At 42.5% G+C, this 21,872-nt stretch overlaps 2 protein-coding genes across 6 annotated transcripts in view; one reads left to right on the top strand and one right to left on the bottom strand.

The window, feature by feature from the left end:
- The window catches only part of ACTR3 (actin related protein 3), a 32,691-nt gene extending 31,157 nt beyond the window's left edge, over positions 1 to 1,534 (bottom strand). The window contains exon 1 of the mRNA XM_040603517.1: positions 1,334 to 1,534. Within this exon, the coding sequence (XP_040459451.1) occupies positions 1,334 to 1,377 (44 nt within the window). The 5' untranslated portion in view covers positions 1,378 to 1,534. The remainder of the gene's footprint in view (positions 1 to 1,333) is intronic.
- Positions 1,535 to 13,642: 12,108 nt separating this feature from the next.
- The window catches only part of SLC35F5 (solute carrier family 35 member F5), a 39,534-nt gene continuing 31,304 nt past the window's right edge, over positions 13,643 to 21,872 (top strand). For 2 of the 5 annotated variants that reach the window (XM_040603300.1, XM_040603299.1), the window contains exons 1-3: positions 14,845 to 14,897; positions 17,643 to 17,710; positions 19,921 to 20,000. The gene's annotated coding sequence lies outside the window, so the exon portion shown is untranslated. Of the gene's footprint in view, positions 14,120 to 14,844; positions 14,898 to 15,188; positions 16,162 to 16,219; positions 16,605 to 17,642; positions 17,711 to 19,920; positions 20,001 to 21,872 lie in introns of those variants that run through there. The other 3 variants (XM_040603302.1, XM_040603303.1, XM_040603301.1) reach the window with 3 other exon arrangements.

The raw sequence follows: 21,872 nt of genomic DNA, 5'->3' as shown, positions 1-21,872 counted from the left end.
TAGTTTAACTACAGGCGTGACTTCTTCATACAACTGCTAAACATGCAGATGTTATAGACACATATATACCTGCACTTATTACAGACCTATTTATTAACATCCTACACCAAATACATTCTCCTGAACGGAAGGCAAAGCACGTGCTTTCAAAAAACAAGTGCCTGGATTTCAAAAGAACATGCCCTTTCTGAAGGGTACCATATACATCTGTACCTACAGCACGTTAATGGAGAAAATTGAGTTATTTTTAGTAGGATGGACAAGCGAAACAAAAAGATGAGTTAAAGAATCAGCACGCTATCGGCGGTACCTAAAGAGGAAAAGCCTTGAAAATATACAAGTACTTCCCTTTCCAGGGAAAGGCTGATGGATATAATGCCTAAAATGAAATAACTTCATCTGCAGAGACCCCAGTGCAGGTGCAGCCGGCGGGGCATGGCGCGGTGTCACCCCCCAGCGCGCTCCTGCCGGCGGCACGGTGCGACCCCCCGCCCGGCCCCGCCGCCCGGCCCGCAGCCCCCGCCGCGGCGGAGCGGGGAGCAGGAGCCCCCAGGGCCTCCCTCCCGCAGCGCTTTCGGTGCCATACACCGCCGGCACCGCGTTTTCTTCACTAGCTGGCAGCTGCTAAGTAAAAAGAAGAGTTTCTACAACGCATTTGGTTCACGTTTGACACTGAAAACTGCCTTATAAGGTATAAAAGCCCGAAAGCAGGAAGAGGCTTTGACAAAACTAAGGAAGTTCCTCTGCGCTTGCTCCGTGGAGGGGGAGGGGTTTTTTTCTTCCACAGAGAGAAGTAACAGAATAAATGACATTACCCACAGATGAAAAAAAAATCAGCGCGAGAAAGCCCCCCGGGCGGCACCCGCCAGCGCAGCGACCCCCAGCAGCGGGGCGCTCCGGGAGACGGCGGGCAGCCGCACCGTCCTTTCCCCGCTCGCCACCCCGGCTCCTCAGCCGCGCAGGGACCCCGCGCCCCGGCCGGCACCGGGGCCGCAGGCGGCTGCTGCCAGCGGGGCGGCCCGAGGGCGAGCAGCCGGCGCGACCCGGCTGCCGGCGCGGGGGGAGCGGGGCCGCGCCGGGACACCCCTCCCCGCCGGGCGGCCGCGGCGGGCCCGCCGGACAGAGCGAGGGGAGGGGAGGGGACGCGAAGGCAGCCGGCTGCTGCGCCGGCCCGGCCCGGCCCTCCCGCTGCCGGCACCGCGGCCGCTCGGGCGCGGCTCCCCGGCCCCGCCGCGGGCAGCGCTACCCCCGCCGCCATCTGCAGCGGCGGAACCCGCCCGGCCCCGCCCCGGGCGGCACCGAGCTGTCAGCGGCCGCCCCGGCCGTCGCTCACCCGGTGCCGCAGTCCACCACACAGGCCGGAAGCCGCCCTGCCATGCTCCTCGGTAGCGGCGGTGCTGGGGACGGCGGGCAGCCCTGGGCGCGCTCCGGCGGGGCTCGGCGGCGGGAGTGAGGGCACTTCCGCAAGGCGGGCGCTCCCTCCCCCGCCCGCTCGCAGGCACGGCCCGGCGAGCCCAAGATGGCTGACCCGCCCCTCCCTGCGCGCGGCGGCGAGGGCGGGCGGACAGCCCCAGCCCGCGCTGACGTCCGATCTCGCGGCCTCGCCCCTGCGAGGCGGAGCGGGCGGGCGGGTTCTCACCCAGTGCCCGCCCCGGCCTCCTCCTCCTAAGGGGCGGCGAGCGGGCGAGGCCGGCTGGAGTAGTATGTTAATGCTGGAAACCTGAGAGGAGAGGGGGTTAGTGGGTGTGAGGATGGTGCTGAAAACGACCGTGCTGAAAAACTTTCCACAAAAAGTGTCGCCGAAGGGCAAGTGCGGGAGGCCACGCTCCTCCCGGGACTCGCTGGCAGTGCTAGACACTGGCTGGGCCGGCAAATTAAACAGCCTTTGGGGAAGGTATCAAATGCCCCGCAGCACGAGCCCTGGGCAGGCCAGCTTCCCCGAGAACCGGGTTCACCTCAGCTGTTTTCAGAGAAAACCCTCAAGCACCTTCTGCCCAGAGACCTCCCCACGGAAGCACTGACCCCACACTTCACGCTCCACATCCCTGAAAATCCCGCAGCCGGAGGCGGGGTGCAGCTGGGCCGGCAGCTCTTCCCCCCCCCCCCCCCCCCCCCCCCGCGCTGGCCCCGCTGACCCCGGGCCGCCGCTCCCCGTCACGGCAGCGAGCGGGCCCGGCCCGGCCCGGCCCGGCCCCACCGCCCGCTGGCGGGCTCGGAGGCGGCCGGCGCTTCCTTGGAGTAGACATAGGCCCCCACCCTCCTCTTGAGGGATTTTTGGGCTAAAGCGTGTGCAGCGGGGACTCCGGTGTTCAGGTGGGAGAAATGCAAAAGATCTGCTTAAGTGTTTGCTATTTCCACCTTTCACAGCCCTTCAGGCCTTGAAGGACAGGCTGCTGTGTCCCCAGGTCTCCCCAGCTCCATGGTGTACTGTAGCTACATGCTATTTTTTTTTGTTTGTTTGTTTCAAATAATTTTAATGGTTTAACAGTTCTAGTATTGGGTCTTGCAGGTATTTTTAGTCCTTTGCTTGCTGCTATGCCTTGGCAATGTAAGGATGTGAGCTGTGTGGTATAATCCCACGTCTAGGCTGAGGACAATCATGATGAACCGGTAGCTCATCAAAAGGAGTAATTGTCAGGGCTCAGTGTGTACCAATGGGCCTCATCAGCCTCACCTGGGGCTTCCACTCCACACTCCCTGCCCAAGGGCACAGGAGGCCCATTTAAAGCTCAGATCTGGGCCCTCAGTTTTTGTCTGGGCTGTGATGTCGGTGTATGTTGTCCTATCTTTGCTTTCTGGTTTGATATTAAACTTACCTTGTCCCTGTGGGCCTCCCTGGCTACTGTCACTGGCCCCAGGCCTGGTCTGCAGACAGCATTCTGGCTGTACCTCGGACCTGTTTCACCACCACAAACTTGTCTGATGATCTGCACTCTTTTTGCCACTATCTTTCTGTCTGCCCACCTCACCTCGATCACGTACTGTAGAACGTGCCCAGGCCAGTGAGTCCCCAGTCCTGCTGGCTCTGTTACTGCAGTTGCCCCCACGTGCCTTGAGGAGCCACTAGCCCTCAAGGTAGCCTCACAGTGGTCTTGCTTCCTTCTTCAAGAGCCGCTTAGTTTAAGCTATCTCTATTTAACAGGCTCATTCGCTGAGTTCACTGTAGGGTTAGACAAGTATTAGTGCCAGCACAAAGGAAGGGCTGGGTACATGCCCTTCAGGAGGAGATAGGAAGGATCAAAACCATCCCTTTTTTTAGCAGCAGCTAGACAGTTCAGTTGTGAAGTTCAAGCCACCATCTGGCTTCTGTGGGCTGCCAGATATTCCTGAGGAACATAAGCAAGGAAAGGAGATATTCAGAATATTAACATTTTTATTTTAATGTCAAAGCAAATTGTGAATAGAACATTATGAGGCAGTTTACAGATAATGAAAGGTATTTCTGCAGGATATTGTGTAGCCTGGCAGCTATGCTGTGCTAGAAAATGAAAGATGAGTATGTCTGAAAGCTTTTCAAAGACAGTGCAAATAGTCGTCTTTTTTTTTTTCTTTTTTTTTTTCCACGTACCTGCCTCTGTGTGTGCATAGGTACATATTTATAAAAAAGAAATAATACAGTTATCACATAAAGTACCATGTGGACTTTTCCCTTTCCTCTTGGTTTTATTACCTGGTATTCAGGGTTATATATGCAGCAGGTTCAACTGCTGCATCTGGTAGATGGAGACCTGGAATGAGAAAGCGGCTTAGCACTCCAATTGCAGAAGTTCAAGTAACCCCCCAGAGGAGCTACAAGGGCCAAAAAACTGGCATGTGGAAGGCGTGGAGCTGCCAGGTCTTGTTCTGGTTCTACAGCTCACAGAGCTGCCACAGAGGGGATCAGCACTACCAAGTTAGTGTGCCCAGCTGTAGTGAGTTTTGAACAGCATAATTGTCAGTGTACCATAGGTACCACAAATTATTACCTAGTATTTCCAAATAATGATCCTAATTAGTCTAGCTAAGCTTCAATAGCAAAGTTAAAAGACAGATAGCAGAACTGCTGTGAAAGTATGCTGATGACTTTTTGCTAACAGAAGCATTGTTTCACTGTGAAACATTAAATCACACACACAAGCACTTACTTTAATGCACTCTACAGAAAATATCCAGTAGCTGGATTTATTTTTTTCCTCCCTGTGAGTACAAGTGTTTCCTGTGAAATGGTAGGACACTGAGCAGGAAAAAAAATAATTACTGCAGTTAATATAGAAAGTGAAACAAATCTGTTAAGTAACTCTACTGTGATCTCTTGCTATCAGTTGTGTTCTTCCTGAGTCTGCATTAAGAATGACATTGAAAAAGAGCAGTGATGGTGCATTTTATTTTACTGAATTACAGTAGAATTTACATTTGAGGAACAAAAAGCATAGGGTTTCTCTCAATATCAAAGTGCCAAGTCAATCACAGCTTTGCATGGGAAGGACTTAAAAGGCTGAACTCCCTGGCCATGAGATCTCATGTTTCATTAGTCTTGCCAGATGGAGTTCTTCAGGTGGCTGTGGACCCAGGCGCCAGTCTAATAAAATAAAGTTGCAAGATTTCTATTTAAGCAATGTTATCTCACATTGTTGTACTATAAATGCAAGTTTGGCATATTACTCATCAAAATTAAAATAGATCGATCCAAATTTCAATACTGCTTCCTTCCTCTATAGACCCTTTGTACTTTCATGCATTAGCATCTAGATTATCTTGGTGGGTTGTTTAGCATCAAAGCTGTGTGTTCAAATTACAAAACTGAGGTTATAAAGCTAAAATTCAGCTAGATTCAGCAGGATTGTGGTGCTGACATATTTTAAAATTTTCTTGCCAAGGCTTGCTTACTTCTTCAATACAGCAGCAATAGGAAAAGCCTACTGTCTGTTTTTGTGGTGTAATTTTCTGGATCTTTTCATCCTTATTTGGCCAGAAGTCAGTTTCAAACTTACGCAAAGCTTTTCACTGTTTCAGGGTGTACCAGATAATCAAATTTTTAATGTGTGGAGACAATGTCTTAGTATGTTTTCAATCTCACCAATTGAATGGGAGGGAATAAAACCCTAAATTGCATTATTCTGGTACCATCTTGTACAGCACACATAATCTAGCAGTATCAACATTCTATGATGCATCACAGTCCAGCTTTTATAAGCACAGTTGGGACACAGGTGATCTTTTCCTGAATATCCATGATAACAGAAGTAATTACCATTGCAGAGAACCCTACATCTGTTGCTGTCTGCCTCCAGGCAGTTTACAATGTAAATATAAGACAAGAGAATGCAGGGGAATACAAATGCATGCGTAAGGGAGGAGAAGATAAAAGTTCAGGAAAGTATTTCTACTAGTCAACAAGTAAGCACAGGAGCAATCTAACAGTTTGATTCAGATGGAGAGAATTTTCAGACAACTTTCCGCAATTTATGTATGTCTTGGGGCTCCAAAATTTTCCATGATGCAGGTATGATTTACTAGCTCCAGCAACACATATTGAAATGTCACAAGTCCTTCAGCCTGGAGAAGTGCATACCTAGATAAAAGCATTACAAATCACTTCTAAGCTATGTGGGAAGCTTTTCAACATCCTGCTCATTCTGGATTGTTTTCATGCAGTTAATGGCCTGCCCTTGAGCACACAGAAAGAACAACTCTGTGAATCCATATATAGATCGAGGCCTGGGAAGCACAGTAAAGTGTGAGGAACAAGAAAAAACAAAAGGAAGTAAAAGTTGCAGGGATGAAGGAATTTTGGAAATGCTCAGGAGGGCTGAGAATCAATTTGATCTTGCCCAGGTCAGCATATGGCAATGTAGATTGGTATAAACTGAATTTAAAAGACAGGTTAATATCCAGTACATCACAGTAAACATCCCTTAAGCCCAAGGAAAGCTGACAATAAAAGCTAGAGAATCAGCTAAGGAAAATCAGGTCTACGTTATTCATTAGACAATATGCACTTTATTGTAAGTATTCATTACGAAGTGCATTGCTGAATCATTTATCCATCATGTTCTGAGTATTTTAATATAAATAAGTTTTTCCAGTGGTTGGTGGAATACTACAGAGAGCTAATAAAGAAAATGTTTTATCTGCCTTGATATAAGATGTATGTAGCTTTCTTCCAGGAAGGGCCACAAGCCAAATTATAGTGTTACTGGTTGATTTTGGCATAGCTATAGCAACAGCCATATGGGAGGCATGTAATTTCATGGAACTGCACATGGTGAAGTCATGGCAAATTACCAGGATCTCATTTGATGTGGCTGCTCTCCAAGAGTTCTGACTTAGATCAACTAAAACCATTAATATTCAAAATACAATTAGTCCAACCATTTTATTTAAAAAAAAATAACAAATGGAAAAAAACAAACCATGATTCTTTGTACATTGAAACAAATACATAAGGAGAGAGAGAAGCTTATGAACTGGGGCTTGCTTATATCCTTGGACTATTACAATGATAACACCACTATTGCCCATTATATTTGCTAGGAATAACAGCAAAATGTGTATCAAAAGATAAATCTAGAAAAAACATAAAGGAAGAATTTGACTGAGAATGTGATGACTTAAGTAGGAACTGGATGTTCTGGGCAGAGGCAAAAATCTGCAAAAGTCATGCTGTCTGGAGAAACGCTGCATTGGTAGTTACAGCTTGCTTTACCATTCAGAAGCATTTATCTTTATGCTGCTATTCTGTGCTTTCTCATAGCAAATACATCTTGTTCCTTTATAAAGCTTCTGTAAGTGAATTAACAGCATGATGGCAGCAGGATTCCTACAAGAGCAAAGCAGGATGCAAACCTCTGCCTTCATGTTGTATCTATACTGCACAGGCTCTATGTCATCACACCTGGGAGCCAAGGAATCATAATACATAGCTTGGCCATAGTCAGAAAATCTGTGCTTTCTCGTGTAATAGAAACATTATTATGTGTTCTCAGTTGTACCTAGTTACTTCCTTGGCTGGAACAAATGTGTATTGCTACCTTTTTTTGTATGACTTACTATACACTTCAACAGAACTGAGAACCTAAATCAATCACAGCCGTATCTGACCTGCCTTAGTGGTTGTACTTTAGGCATCAACTTTCATGTTCACCATGTCATAAAACATTAATTTGAGTAAAACCCGTGATAACTTGCAAACATATGTAAAACCACCTTTTCTAATTTAGTGATCTTTTATTTTTTTATTCAGAGATGTCATCCTTGTGCTAAATCAAATCAGTATGTCACTGGTTTGCAGTTTAGCAGCCATGGCAGGTAGTATCTGTAACCGATGAGGCTTCCAGCAGAGCACAAGAAGCTCACTGGGATAAAACCAAGCCTTAAAAAAGTGGCAAGTATAAGAGCAAGGTAAGTGCTGATGTTTAGAACAGAGGATCAAGACGATCCAAGAGGGTCATTTCACAAAAGTAGTAGCATGAAGAGTTGTAGAGCATGCAGTGGCACCACGGATTTTTGAGCTATTCAAACATTTGAAACTGCGAGCAATTGAATTCATGACAGGTAAACAAATTAATTTCTGTTCTGAGACACTTGTTGTTGTTACCAACTTATGAGAGGGTTTTGCTGCAAATATTTGAACTGTCATTCTAAATGGCTTTTCATAAGAGGGTTGTATAGAAACACTTGTATTATACCTTTTTGGGGTTTTCCTTGTTCTGTGACTTTTTTTAAAAATATATTCTCTTCAGTTGATCAAACAGTTGACTCCTCAGATTAGCTTTTAGAAGGCAATGTATGTTAAAAGCTACTGTATCACAGCTATGGTCATTGTGCGTTCTTACTCTTACTGTGCTTGAAGATATTGCAGGGAGGAGAGGAGAACTAGAACTGAAACTCAAACAGACAGATGTCCTCTGGATGCAGCAGTGTACTGCTTGAAAATGGTACCAGTCTTTCCAGTCAGCTGGATATTATATGGCAGAATCATGTATAAACACTCCCTAATTGTCTCTAGATAAAATGAGACATAACTAAAAATATCCTCTCTGATGGTTTAAATAATTTGGTTGCCTTCTTTCTAGCAGGATAAGGAATGTTCCCTCCAGCAGAATAAGGAACGCTCTCTCCAGCAGAGCAGGGAGATAGCAATGTACAGCCTGTGCAGTGCCTTTTTCAATTATCACAGCTATCTGGAGCCCAAGTTTCTTGTTAAGATGTGTGATTTATTTAGAAACAATGAAAAGTAATAGTCAAGATAGTCAACAGTGGAATCACTTAAAAAATACTGTGTTCCTTAATAAATAAATAAACAAATAAATCTATTTTTAGTGACACTGCTGCATGTATAAAAAATGCAAAAAAATTTCACAGCACTATTTCTGAATGCTGGGTACCTCCATATTGGGTTTATTCAGTCTGTTTGGTAACATACAGAGAAAGAAACTGTTAACTCGTTTCTGTAAAGTTGAGGGGGTTTGCTTGTCATGCTGAAGGACTGTAGGAAATTTTCCTGAGATAATACCTTAATGGTTCATCAAAAAGTATAAAAGCTGATTTGCAACTCTACAGTGCTGCATCAGCCACTGTAAGGATTATATAGGTGTCTTTGAAGAAGACCACAGTCAATTTGTAAGAACATGCTCTTCACATGTCTAGTACCAGAAATATATCAAAATTAATAGAAATAGCGTATCCAAGTGTTTCACTCACTCTACCACTTAGAAAGCTGTACTAAAAGCAAACACTGGCAAATTATGCTAATGAATATCTAAGTTGAGCAAAATCTTATAGACAAACATATTACATGAATTACCTTAGCCCTCATTGTAAGAATAGGGGCGTTAAACTACCTATTTAGAGCACTGCATGCCTTCTCAAGTTGTTGTGCCATCCTAACAAGCCAACCAACTTGGCCTTTAAGGACAACATTATTTTGAAACCTTACTGTTTGAAAATGCATGGGCAAAGCCCAAAATCAGTACTGCTCTCAGTGCAATTTCTCATCTGATAAACTTTCATTTTTGGTGCAGTTTAAGAGCATCTGCACTGAAGACAGAATAGGTACTTGTTAACGTTACAAAATGTGAAAAACAGAAACTTTCCCTCCTGTATTTCCCTGCAGAATAACTTCCAGTTTAAGCCATTTGCATATTCTATATATAGAACCTATAAATACATTGTATGTCTCCCATGCTAATACTGTAAGAATCAATGTGGGACATTTGTTCCTTTGCTTTAAGCCTTTCTCTTATGAGAATACCTGACTTATCTTGACTATTATGCATGCCCAGCGAGAGATCAGTTAACTATTACCATATTGGGCAATTCTGCAATTCACTTTGAATAGTACCTTATGTTGCAATGAGCCTCAATGAATCATTGTGATTATTCATACAGGAATGTGCAAAAGCACAAATATAAAAATCTGTTCCGTGTTCTCCTGAACATACAGTGTCAGAATACATGTAATTCCAACTGTTTAGCCTTGTGCTGGGAAAACTGCCTGATTTGACCTTTAGAAAGTTGCTTTTATGAGAATAGTCAGTGTAAGTAAAAATCACACAAAACTCTGTTAAGGCCTGTTTGGATTTTTGGATTACATCTCCAGACAGAACAGGTACTCATGCTCACACATGCATTTCTGCTAGCTATGGTATTCAAATGACTCTCTACTTGTCAACATGCATGCAGGTTACACATGCAGTCCCCCCCAACATATGATTTTTCTCAGCGGCAGTAATTCTGTAATTCAGAACACCTTTGAAAGGTTTACTTTCCATTTACTTTTTGTTTTGCTTGGATAGGCTTCCAAATGTTTTTTTAAATTGTCTTTTTTAAACAATTATGATCACTATTATTCATCTACTGAAAATAATTGTGATAGCAATTCAGTGAATTTCAGTCTGAGAAATCCCATTGCCAATTAAGATTCCTGTTTTCTTCACTGTTATAAATCATCAGAGTAAAGAGACTGAAATAAGTAATGACAAGTTCCCTAAATGAGTTGTTTTACTAGTCTGTAATCTTATTACTAGCTAATATTTGCAAGTAATGTTCAGTAGGAAGCAGAAAAAGCTCTCAATTCTAGTTCATTTTCTACAGCTATTAAAAGCTACATTGCAAAAATACTTGCGGATTTTGCTTCTAATGCATCTGCAGTGTAACATTTTTCCTGTAAATACTGGTAGTTTTCATAGTAATCAGCATAAATTCTATTCAAAATACTACCTTTTAAAGCTCTGAAGTTTCTTAGAGCCTTGTCATAAGGTAAAACAGTTGAGAAAACAGCTGCACAACAGCTCAGCAAGGATAAAGAATAGGAAATGTTTGTAAATACACAAAAGAGGAGTGAGAACAAAATCAAAATTGTAACTATCGCAGTCTAATTCATAATATACCCAAATTTTGATGTTTTCACTTCATCATCTCAAGAATTGGCTCAGAAGCAGGAGAAAGCGATGAGGATAGTCGAGCAATAAAACCATTCCCTCAGTCACCACTGGCTTCATGCAAAGTGGGACTTAGGATGGGAGGACACTTCAAGGGCAGTTTAGGACAACTGTAATACACGTTAAATCTCAAATAGTGCAAAGAAGGTGAAGTGGAACAACAAATACAAGTTATGTGATAAGATTATTAACCATTGGCCTAAACCCAAGCAAAACAAAACATTTTCTTTTACCTAAATAAGTAAATTCCTAAATAAATCCTTAACAGCTAATGTTTTACAGTATAACTGGGCTCACAGAAGGGATCAGCCAAGCTCACAGGTCCATCAAGACCTATTAAATATATTGGCTGAATTACAGGCTTCCAGATAAGGATGCTGTAAGCCATTTATTTCTAAAAACTACAAGGATGTGCCATGGAAACAACTACTCTGTAAGTGCCTTTTTTCCAATACCCTTTTCCCAGGCATCCATTACAAGTCATCAGGCAGGCACAATTCTGAGCTAGATAGACTTCGGGTCTAAGCCAGAGGAAGAGGGGGAAACACTGCTGTCATGCATCCTATGCCAAGTCTAGTCCTGAACACTTAAGAGGGATGTATCCTTCCCCTAAGGAGGAAAGAAGCCGATCAAAACTGACTTTGTCAGTTTAAATTTTAATACATTTTCTTCTGCTGCTTTGTCTTGCTTATCAACATGAAGATCTTGTTCATCAAATATCTGATCCAAATGCTTCTGAAGGAAGCATGTGTCTAAAATAAGTAGATTCAAGTCCTTTGTAAAGATCTGTTATGAGACCTACAGAGTATTGTATTTCCTTCTTGGGATCTGATCTATTTCATCCAACTCAGCTATTATGTTCTCATAAGTAAAACATACATGAGCAGAAACCAAATTCACATTTTCTTTATAAGTACAATTTAGCAGGTCTGTAAAATAAAATTGAGGATGTTTTCTCTTATGAAAATATTACAGTGCTGCTGGGAAATAAATACAATTTTGCTTTCCCTATAAAATAGCTATTTATGTAATGAAAATATTCACAGCAAGAAAAATGAATATGCAATATGTGTATATTTGCAAGATACATAGTTTTATTATATGTGATTGCTGAAATGCTAATTCCTAAAAAAGGAACAGTAAAAAAAAGAAAAAAAAGGGAAATTGTTCTTATAATAGTTTCTTTCAGAGAAGACACAAAAACATCATGAACTTCTACAATAGGAAACAAATTACTTAGTCAAGAGCTAAAAATACAGAAGTCCTATGATACTTCTAAGTGTAAAAAGTACAAACTTCTGGGCTTCTGACAATGTTGACCCATTTTTCTTCAAATGCCTCAGGAACTACAACCTAAGTGCTTCATCCTGTGATGAAGAGAAGCCTGGCACTCCCCCTTAACTGCAGTTTTCTCCTGTTTGCCTGCCTCTGTCAAAACATTTGAAATCAAAACATTAACGAGTTGGATTTAGCTGTGTTGCCACATTGAGATGCAAACTACCTAGCCTCATAAAAGATAGAGAAGAAAATTCACATACAAGAGAAGACATGTGGAGCTACACTCAGAAAGACGGTTTCGAGGTTTCAGTTCACAGTTGGGATTTCATATGCTTTCCACTGTTAAAGGAGATTAAAGGAAAAAAGATATAAAATCTGTGCGTCTCCAGATATTTTGCCATCCCTAGCACCAGCTACTGCCACTCACTGTGGGACAGCACTTGCCAGGGCCAGCAAACCAAGCTGAGCTTTATTGTGCTAGCTTTCAAAGGTTAATTCCCCTTTTCCAGAGCTTTTCTATCACTGTGTGATCACCTAAGGCAGAAGAGGCTGCGAATCTGAATCTGCTCCTTCCCTTTTGTCTTATACTCGCTGTTCACAAGAAGACACACAGCTTTTTTTAATATAAAACATTCAGCCCATTTTAATATAAATTATGCATATTTTCCAAGATACCATTTAGTAAAAGCACTATTAGCTATAAAAAATGTTATGTGTAGTTTCTCTGTCAAGAGTACTCTAGTCATAACTCTTTAGTTATCTTCTTGGGTTTTGCTGCTTATTAATAACTGACCTTGGATAAGCCATGCATGTTTACTGAGCCCCAGTATAAATACTTAGGAGCAAAGATGTGCAAGACCAAAGAAAATTAGATGCTGTCAGATGCATATACATTTTTGTATTTACATTTTATATAATTTTCAGCTCCTCCAAATTCCACAGGAAGTGCCATTTCAAGAGGACTGCTATTTTCCTGCAGTTATGTCTAAGAAATACATTTTACCCAGAATCTCTTTCCAAAACTGTAAAGTCAAAGTTTCATGTAAAAGCACTGTATTGCATGTTTTGGCAAATTTGGCTTCAAGGCAGAAGGTAGTGAGGACAGAAGCATAGTAGATCTATATAGTATAGTTTATATACAGCATACATCAAAAAAAGACAGTTTGAACCAAGAGCATAATTCACTGAATTTTCTCGTGCCATTTTGACTATAAATGCTTCAGGGCAGGGATGGTATCTTACTACTTCTCACAACCAGTTTTATGAAGAATCAAGCTTGTTGCATGTCTCTTAGTGCTACTATATGCAAACAAAAATACAGCTATATTAAGAAGGGAAGGCTCACAAAAACCCCCACCAAACTAGTTTCAGGCTAAAAGTTTTTAAAAGGTTTTTCTTCTTAAGAAGTTTGTTTTATTTCTATACAGGAAATAATTCAAGTCCAACAGTAACACTCACCCAGACAGGTGATAGCAAGAGATTTTTTTATGAGAGATAACGGATCTCTTCAATAACTTTCAGGAAGGGTGAAATATCTTGTTTTATTTCAAGAGTTTGTATGTGTGAATAGCACTTGAATTAATTTCACAGCTCTATCATATGTATCACCAAATTTCAATTAAATATCATTTACCTTTTCACTCATCTGTATACATTGCTTTCTATTATTTCCTAGCAGGTTTCACTCTAAAATTCCCAAAATACATCATAGTTGAATTCTGCAAAATGATGCATTTGTGTTAGCAGGTGAATACTGAATAATCTGCAACACATTACATACACCATTGGTTATCTTTAGGTTGGCATTGTGAGCTCAATTCTTAAATACAAATCAACATTGACTACAAAGAAGTAATGTGGACTACAAAACCAACACAAACAAGACCAGAACCTGATTCTGCAATTTCATCTAAGCCTAGATGAATTTATTTTAATCACTATTTTTTGGGTAGATTTTAAGTTTTCCTAGTATTTCCTTTTACAGCTTGGTTAGTCTGAAACTTACGCATCTCAAAATTAAATTTAAGGTAACTGTGCTTTAATGTAGCTTACACAATTTCACTTTTGTAATTATATTAGAAGTGTGTTGATAGTGAAACAAACACCTATGTTGAGAATATAATTAGCTGCCACCACTTCCTTCCTGGTCGTGTGAGATTTTGTGTGGCAGTGTGAAGATGAGGGGAACTATGAAACAAAGTTTCCACCATCTCAGGGCACTTCGGGTCATTTCTGAAGGGTCTTGCTCACTTGGTTTGTTCTTTGTTCCTTCTTTTTGACAGACTAGCCGCAAGCTCCATCCCACTTCTCCATCTCTAGTTCCCCAGTCCGTGCTCTCTTCCTCTGCCTTCTCTGCTCCTCCACCTTTTGGTTTTTTTCTGGTTTTGACCTGCTTATCTCCCTGCTTCGAAAAAGGCTGTGTAAGTGCTGCGTCCTGGCTGGGCTGTGCGAAGGAGCTCTCCGTCCGAGCCAGGTGGTCAGCCGGGGGGGGGGGGGGCGGCCGGCAGCGCTGCGCGGGGGCCGCGGCACAACCGCCCAGCCGCAGGGGGTGAAGCGAGCACAACGCCGGGTTAATACACTTTTACCCAGCCCAGTGGTGGCTTTTCGCCTTCGTAAGGCGCCGGGATACCGCGTTCCTCGGGCTCGCCGGTCAGGAAGGCACCGGCCGCCCCCCGTCAGCTCTGGGCGGGACCCCGGCCGCCAGCCCAGCACCGCACCGCCCGGTGCCTCCAAGCAAGCCGTGCAGTAAGGCTAAGGGCCCGCCTCCCCGGTGCTGGCGGCAGCCGGCAACACCGCGGCACGGGCACCAGCACCGCAGGCCCCTTACGCGCCGAAACCTTTGGGCTCCGCGTCCCAACCGCCAGGCGGGGTGGGGAGGGGGCGGGGGCAGGGCAGCGCCCCCCCACCTGCCCCTTCAGCCGCCCACCGCGCCAGGCCGCGCCACGGGAACCCCCGCCCGGGGGCCGGGGCCGGCAGGGGTGGCGAGTGGCTGGCCGAGCGGCTCGATGGGGCCGGCCTGCGGGCGGGGCGGGGCCGGCGCTCGCTCGTTCGCAACCTCGGGGATGGATTCTCGGCGCGCGGCGTCGCTGCCGCCGCTCGCGCACACCACCATCTTAGAGGGAGGGCGGGCGGGAGGGAGGGGAGGGAAGCGGGCGGTGCTGCCGCCGGACGGAGCTCCGGGCCCCTTCGCGGCCTCAGGTACCGCCGCTGTCGCGGGGACGGGGCTGCGGCGAGCCCCGAGCGGCCGTGCGAGGCGGGAGGCGGGCTCCGCGGCGGCTGCCCCCTCAGTCCCGCCGTGCCTGATAGTTGTCGCCGGGCGTGTCGCGGGGAAGAGGCCTCGCCGGCCCCGGCCCGCGGGGCTGAGGGGTGCGACACCGGGCCCCGCCTCGCGTCGGGCGGGGAGCTGAGTCCCCTCACGTCGCGCGTGGGCGGGTGGGCCGCGCCGTGCCGTGCCGTGGCGGCGCTCCCGTGTGTGCCGCCCGTGTCCCGCCGGCGTACGGCAGTGGTCGGAGGCAGTGGGTGTCGCCCCTTCCCCGCCGCCCGCCGGACCTCGGCCCCATCCCACGCACGGCTGTGCCCGCGGTCCTGGAGAAAGCGCTTTCCTTCCCCCGCCGCATTCAGCCGCGGGTGCCCGCCCTGCCCGGGAAGGGGGGCGTGTGTGGAGGGGTTGGGCTCCCCGGGCCGAGCTGGCGGCTGACAGCGCTCTGCCGTGCCTCGCCCGAGGTGCGAGGGGTTCGCGCTCCCCCTGCGCTCCCCAGTGTTTGGTTAGGTGCGAGCGCAGGACGGATACTCATCCTTCCTCCTCTGTGATCCCCAGAGCTTCAGCCGTGTTTCTTTCTCCTCGGACAGCCACGTTTTCCTGAGTGTGTTAAGGAGATTTCCTCATTTCCTTCTTTTTTTTTTTTGTTTGTTTGTTTGTTTTTGTTTTGTTCCTTCTACATTTCCCCAAAGATACCCGTCGCAGGAAGGAAGGAGACCCCATTCACTCTGAAAGCAAGTTTCTGAGTGAGGTGATTTTGCCGATTTCTAGCATGCCTGGAAGGCTCAGCTTTCAGATGCAAGAGTAGTTTTGAAGGCTGCTGTGCTTGTTCTTATCAGAGATCTGTGGCAGTTCCACCCTGTGACAAAGCGTGATATGTTTAGATCTTGCACTAGATGAGATTAGATGGGTAGCATGTCAAATGGATGTCATTTGTAGTTCTTAGCTAATATTAAATATATAGCTACTGGTGACTAAGAAATTGCTCCGTACATGGTGACACTTAAAGAGGCCTTCACAGATTGACATGAAGTTTTTTCTTCTAATGTTATTGGAAGACCATAAGGAGGAGGGTGGTGCCATTTCCACTTCTCAACTTTCACTCTGCTAACCTAAAACTCTGTTTCTGACGTGATGTGGTGACAGAAGTTTATGTCCAACAGAGCCGTAGTCACGCTGAGATGCTCTACGAATGGAACAGAAGTATGTGGTTAAATACTCTGGTAGCTGGTAAAGACTCTGAAGTATGCAATAGATTAATATTCTGCATTACTACTTTATATAAGAAAACTTGTCTGAAAATTTGTTTCATGAATTCTGAGTAAGTGCTGAATAGGAAACTTTGAAGTGTTCCTTATGGAGATCCAGCTGTGCCGTGGCGGTTTGATACTGTTACACTGTACACTGCCACACTGCTAAAACATCACTTTATGTTAAGCTAAATTATCTTATTTTGGTGCTAAAATTAATGTGTTTTCTATGCAAATTTAGATCTTTTATAACTTTCTATTTAGCTAGGAACAATGATCTCTACTTGCAGTACTCGGTACTGAAATGAAAAACTTGGCTTTGGTTTCTTTTTTGGGGTCGTTTGCTTCACTAGATTCTACAGGAAGCTTTCCTTGAGTAAAAATTACAGGGCTGTAGTGAGTCTGTTTGTCATGTAATTGCATAACACTCACCTTTCCATCTCTTCTGAAGATTCTTGCTTTTGCTTTTGTATGTGATACCCCTTAGAAGTTGAGTAGAGGTTAGAGTTGTGTTAAACTAATGTTGCTTTCATGTACATTTCCAGATTTAGAAGAATGGGTGTAAAATGTCTGTCAGTTTCACCTTTTTTCTAGTTGAGTCAAAGTAGTGTCTCTGTTTATCTTATCTTGAAAGTAATCAAATAAGCCATGAAAATCACCTGATGACAGTACATGTTAAAGGGAGGGGGTTGCATCCCAGAACTTGTATTATTGGAACAGCTGGTATAACTGGAAAAACTAAACCCATTTCTTCTGTGTGCAAACCTTATCTTGGTATGTTGTCTTTCAAATTGTATGTGAAATAATCTTAAGTAAATACAAGGAAGAATTTCAAGTTGCTTTCCTTGCATGTTGGTTTGTGACTGAGCTGCTGTTCTGGGTCTCTTGTTCTTGTTATTATGTACTTTTTTTTTTGAGTGGGGTGGGGTGGGATGGGATGATGTTTTCTTTTAGATCAGCTAGAAATGATGCTCCTGTTTTGTAATGATCTGGCAGTTCTTTTACTTACAATGTTCTCTTCCCTGACTGTCAATATAATACAAAGTTCTTTCATGTTTTGTGAACTTCGTATGAGTTTCTCTTTTAGGGTGGGACTTCTAATATGAAAGAAGTGATAATCTGCACAGAGAAACATATAGTGATGTAGGAGTAAGATTGTGCGTCAAGTATCCATGATGGAGTTATACATCCTGTTCTTAGAAGTTACTGTGTGTTCAGAACAGTAGAGCTGGACAGGCTATTGAGCCTTTTGGCTTTAGTGTAATAACTATGTGGACTTAGATTGTAGGCTACATAGTAAGACCATTTCTTACCTTTTTTGTGTGTAATAAAGTATTGACTCAGCTTAAGTGACCAAGGATACTGTAACATTTTAAAACCAAAATAATGTTATGACAAGGAAAGTTAAGTATGTTTTTTCATGTTTTTTTGCAGATTTTCATGTAACTGGCTGAAAGATGGTTCCACAAGATGACAGCATCAACTCTAACACTGTTAAAATGGTAAATGAAATAAAAAAAGACTTAAAATTATCTCCATGCTATTTGCTGAAAATTATAATGATATTAAGAAATGCCTTTTAAAGAATATTCATTTAAATGTTAAATTTCAACTGGTATACTTAAAGTTACACCATGTGGAAAGCATATTTATTTCCTAATAATGAAACAAAAGGCAAACATGCTGAAGTTTCCACTGTATTTAATAGAGTAGAATATGGTATTTACGTCTAAACCATCATTTGTATTTCAGCCTAAACATCTTCTGGTGGCTTAAATTTATCCTAATTCTGTGTATATGATGAATGAAACATTTTGTAAGGATAAAGCCATGTTCTCAGAAGTGCCTGTACAGTTTTCATTTTAGGTGTCAGATGCTATATTAATATGTTAAACTTTTATCTTTGTCCTAAAATGAGTTGATTATTGGTAATAAGCATTGAACAGGGTTCTGTGTAATCAGCTCCAGTCAGGACTACAGCCCACAGCAGATCTTGCATGCTGATAGAGGGTAGGATATATGCCCTGCGTAATAACTGAATTTAGGTACAAGTTCTGTAGCTGGTTACTTTAATATAATTATATGGATTAAGTAGGAGCTGAAAGCAAGCAACTAAATAGTATCTTTCCCTTAATGATACTTGGTTTACTGTGCACGAAGAGAAGAATTTTTAAGAATCTCTTTTGCTTTTTATATATTTTTTTTATTGCTATATTCTCAATTCTTTTGGGTACATAAATTAGGCACACACAAACTGAGCTTTGTATGGGTAGAAGCCTTCTGGTTTAAGTCTTGGTTATCTGAGATACTGATCTTAATTAAGTTGGTAGTGTAAGAAAAATACGACCAGCAGATATTGTTTGTATGTGAGGGCGCTGAACTAAGCAGGCGTTCAGGATCAACAGTGAGCATAGGCTTTGTATAGAAGATGGATAACCACATGCATGTGTCTTAAAACGACATCTTCAAATTATTATTTTTTTTAACCAGCTGCAGTCATTTGGTAAACTGTGGTAAAGAGCTTGAACTTGCTGGATTCTAAGCAGTGTGTAAATCTTGACGAGTTCAGTGCGGGCTGAATCATAGGCTTCTGTGGTCCCTCTTTATAGTCTACCTCTTAATCTAATTTGCAGTAGTTGAAACGCATCAGTTTAAGTTTTGCCTCCTAGTCACAGTTTATAAACATTCAGTCATGGTTGACAGGTAATCAAAGGCAACATTTAGGGTAAACATTTCATTTTGCCCTTACCGCTACCTCTGTTCTGCACACAAATACGTGACTTGTTAATACAGGGTACGACTCCTGTTGATACAGGATATCCCTAAAGCAGAGCTTAACAAGGTTTCGTATGAATAAGAAAAGAAAAAAAATCCAGATCTTCCAAACAATAAAACTTACAGCTTTATTATGCTTGGTTGTCAGTTCCAGTTTTGTTGTGCCTTCTTTTGGAGTGCCGCATACTTGCCAACATCTGGATTCGCAAATAGTTGCAGATTAGATGCGCCTCCGGTTGGTTTAGTATAATATTTTTTCCAAAGGCCCTTATGTATAATGTTTCTTTCCTTATGTTACAATTTTAAAGTGGGTTTTATTGAATGCCTTTATAGGATCTGAGTTTAAAATTTAAAGAAGTTTTATGTAAGTTTTTTTGTTGGTTTGGTGGGTGTTTTTTTTTTATATACAGTAATAATACATGGATCAAATTAAGTAAAGATACTGGGCTTCCACAAGAAGTAACATGGCGATGTCTTACCTTTCTAGATTATTTTAAGGACAAGAAACCTATATGCTCTTCCACTACCTTCCTAATTCTAATACTTAAATTCTTTGCCTAAGAATGTAGGCTTAAGAAATAGGGCCTTTCTCTGCCTAGCTCAAAAAATGAGAACTTAACATCATCGGGTTCTTCTTCCTCATGTGAACCTCTTATATCCATTTAATAAGAAAGGGATCGTGTTCTTTGAAATAACAAAAATAGTGAATGATCCTGTTGCCCTGCAATTCAGTGCTGTCCTGCTAGTATTTCTTATGTGGACTGATTCTTCAGATTCTGTTATCTGTATGCCCCTAACATTTACGACTTGGGCTGTGGCAGATGCTTGTGGAACTCAAGATTTTAGAAGATGTTTTGCAAAGATAAGTGCATAATATATACACACACAGAGTTTTTTAAACTTTGGTTGGTTTTGTTTGTTTTTTTTTTCTTTTTAGGAGACTATCTTCACTTTGACATGATGTGTGAAGTTTGTTAGTCAGCATTTTTTGTTTGTTTTTTACAGTTATTGTGAAAGGTATGTATAAGAAAAATAAGTCTTGTTCTTTGTGTTCATTTTTATCAGAGCATATTACCATCAATGTACAGAAACCAAATGCAAAGAAATATGTGAAATTGTGTTTCATTACAAGTTCATGAATGCTGATGTTTTGTTAATAAGTGTTTTATTTGTTGGTAAGTGTTTAGATAGTTTATATCTGCATTCTGTGTGAAGTTTTACAGGTTTTAATTCTGTCTTAAGACTTACAGTGTGGCTTTCAATAGGGTTTTGTTTTTCTGCTGAACATTACAGGCATTTTGGTGTTGCTGCTTTGTAATTTTTTAGTCAGCTACTAGCTTGAAGGTGCATCGTGCTGCATGATGAAGACTTTGTAGTCACCCTTTTTTGTTAAGCTTTTTTTCTTGTTATGGAAGAGCCAAGCAAAGGGGTATATTAGGCACACAGAAATGTTAAATAGACACTTTGTAGTCAGATGAGAAAGTAATAGCTGCTATTACTGTAACATGTAAAAATCTTCAACTTGAAGATGTAAGTATGGGCTGTTTAATTAGAATTTTAAAATCAGCTTATCACAGGTAAAAAAGAAATGGTGCAACATGTACTTATAGTCTGAGTAACTTTCATATGTAACCTCTTATCTAAGATGTACTAGATACTCATCCTTTACTTCCCTCCTGCTGAGGGATCTTAAAGCAAGAGATTTGTACAAGCCTAATGTAGGTTACTTGAGTATAATATTAAGCAACTACAGAATATGCACAATACCTGTGCACGATCTATTCACAGTGTATACGTGGTATATGCTTTGAAGTAGTTTGTTATAAGAACAGAGGAGTTAGGGGTGGGAGCGTTTGATATAGAGATGTCAAACTGATCAGGCTGCTGTGATTCCTTCCTGTCTCCGGCTACCTCTCCCCCTCCTACCTGCAGCATATAACTGGTGAAATGTTGGAGTGGTTTCCATTTCTGGAATACCTTAGCACTGTTCGTTTGTTGCACTGTAGCCTGACAAGGAATGAGATTTCTTCCTTCTAGCTCCTTTGGAACTCTTTTATGCCTAGCTTCCATTTTTTACTGCATATTATGCAAACACATGAGCAATTTGTAGGCTACGTGTAATATAGCTTAATGTAATGGCTTGTAGGTTATTAGTCATAATAAAATGAAGGCAAATTTTGTAGAGTATAATATGTGGTATCTATAAGATCAATTCATAAAAACAAACAAAAAAATCCCTTACAAGGTTTCAAGCATGAAAGCTTTTCTGTTAGCTTACACAGGTTTAAGGTAATATCCCTATTTATTCTCTCTTCAAGAACAAATGTTTTCCCCTTCATTACGTATCAAATAAAAACTGCAATTCAGTGCAGAGTCTTTCATAACTTCGCTCTTCCCTGCTTACAGATTTGTGCTTTCTTTTGTCAGTCTCACCATTTTATCAGAAAAGCAGAATAATTATCCAGAACTGATGCCCACACGTGGAATATATCAGCATAGATCTAGTGGTTTAATTTTACTTCAGGAACTTTGCCTGTTGATTTTTCTTTGGAAGGAAGCCCTTTGAGAAATGGAGGAAAAAATGTCAAGATATAAACATGGCAGAGACTGTATTGCAAAGGAGAGGCAGGAGTCAAAGGCAGGAAATGGTGCAGTGATCTCAAATGCACTTGTGTGTATCTAGGCATGTAAATCAGTACTTTGAGGAACAGGCTAGTCTGGAAAAAGAAATACAGCTTCCTCACTGAAGACTTCATAGCACTGTCTTTCATAAATGATTTGTAAATAATGAAAAGACAGTAAATGTTTGTATGTTTACATGCGTGGAAAAAACAAAGTATAGTTTAAATTCACCAAACTGTACTAGTGAAGCATATCACCTCTGTTTAC

The sequence above is a fragment of the Falco naumanni genome, chromosome 8 (genome assembly GCF_017639655.2).
Source record: "Falco naumanni isolate bFalNau1 chromosome 8, bFalNau1.pat, whole genome shotgun sequence".
Lineage (NCBI taxonomy): Eukaryota > Metazoa > Chordata > Aves > Falconiformes > Falconidae > Falco > Falco naumanni.
The sequence above is the reverse complement of the archived record's forward strand: the minus strand, read 5'-3'. Positions and strand labels throughout refer to the sequence as shown.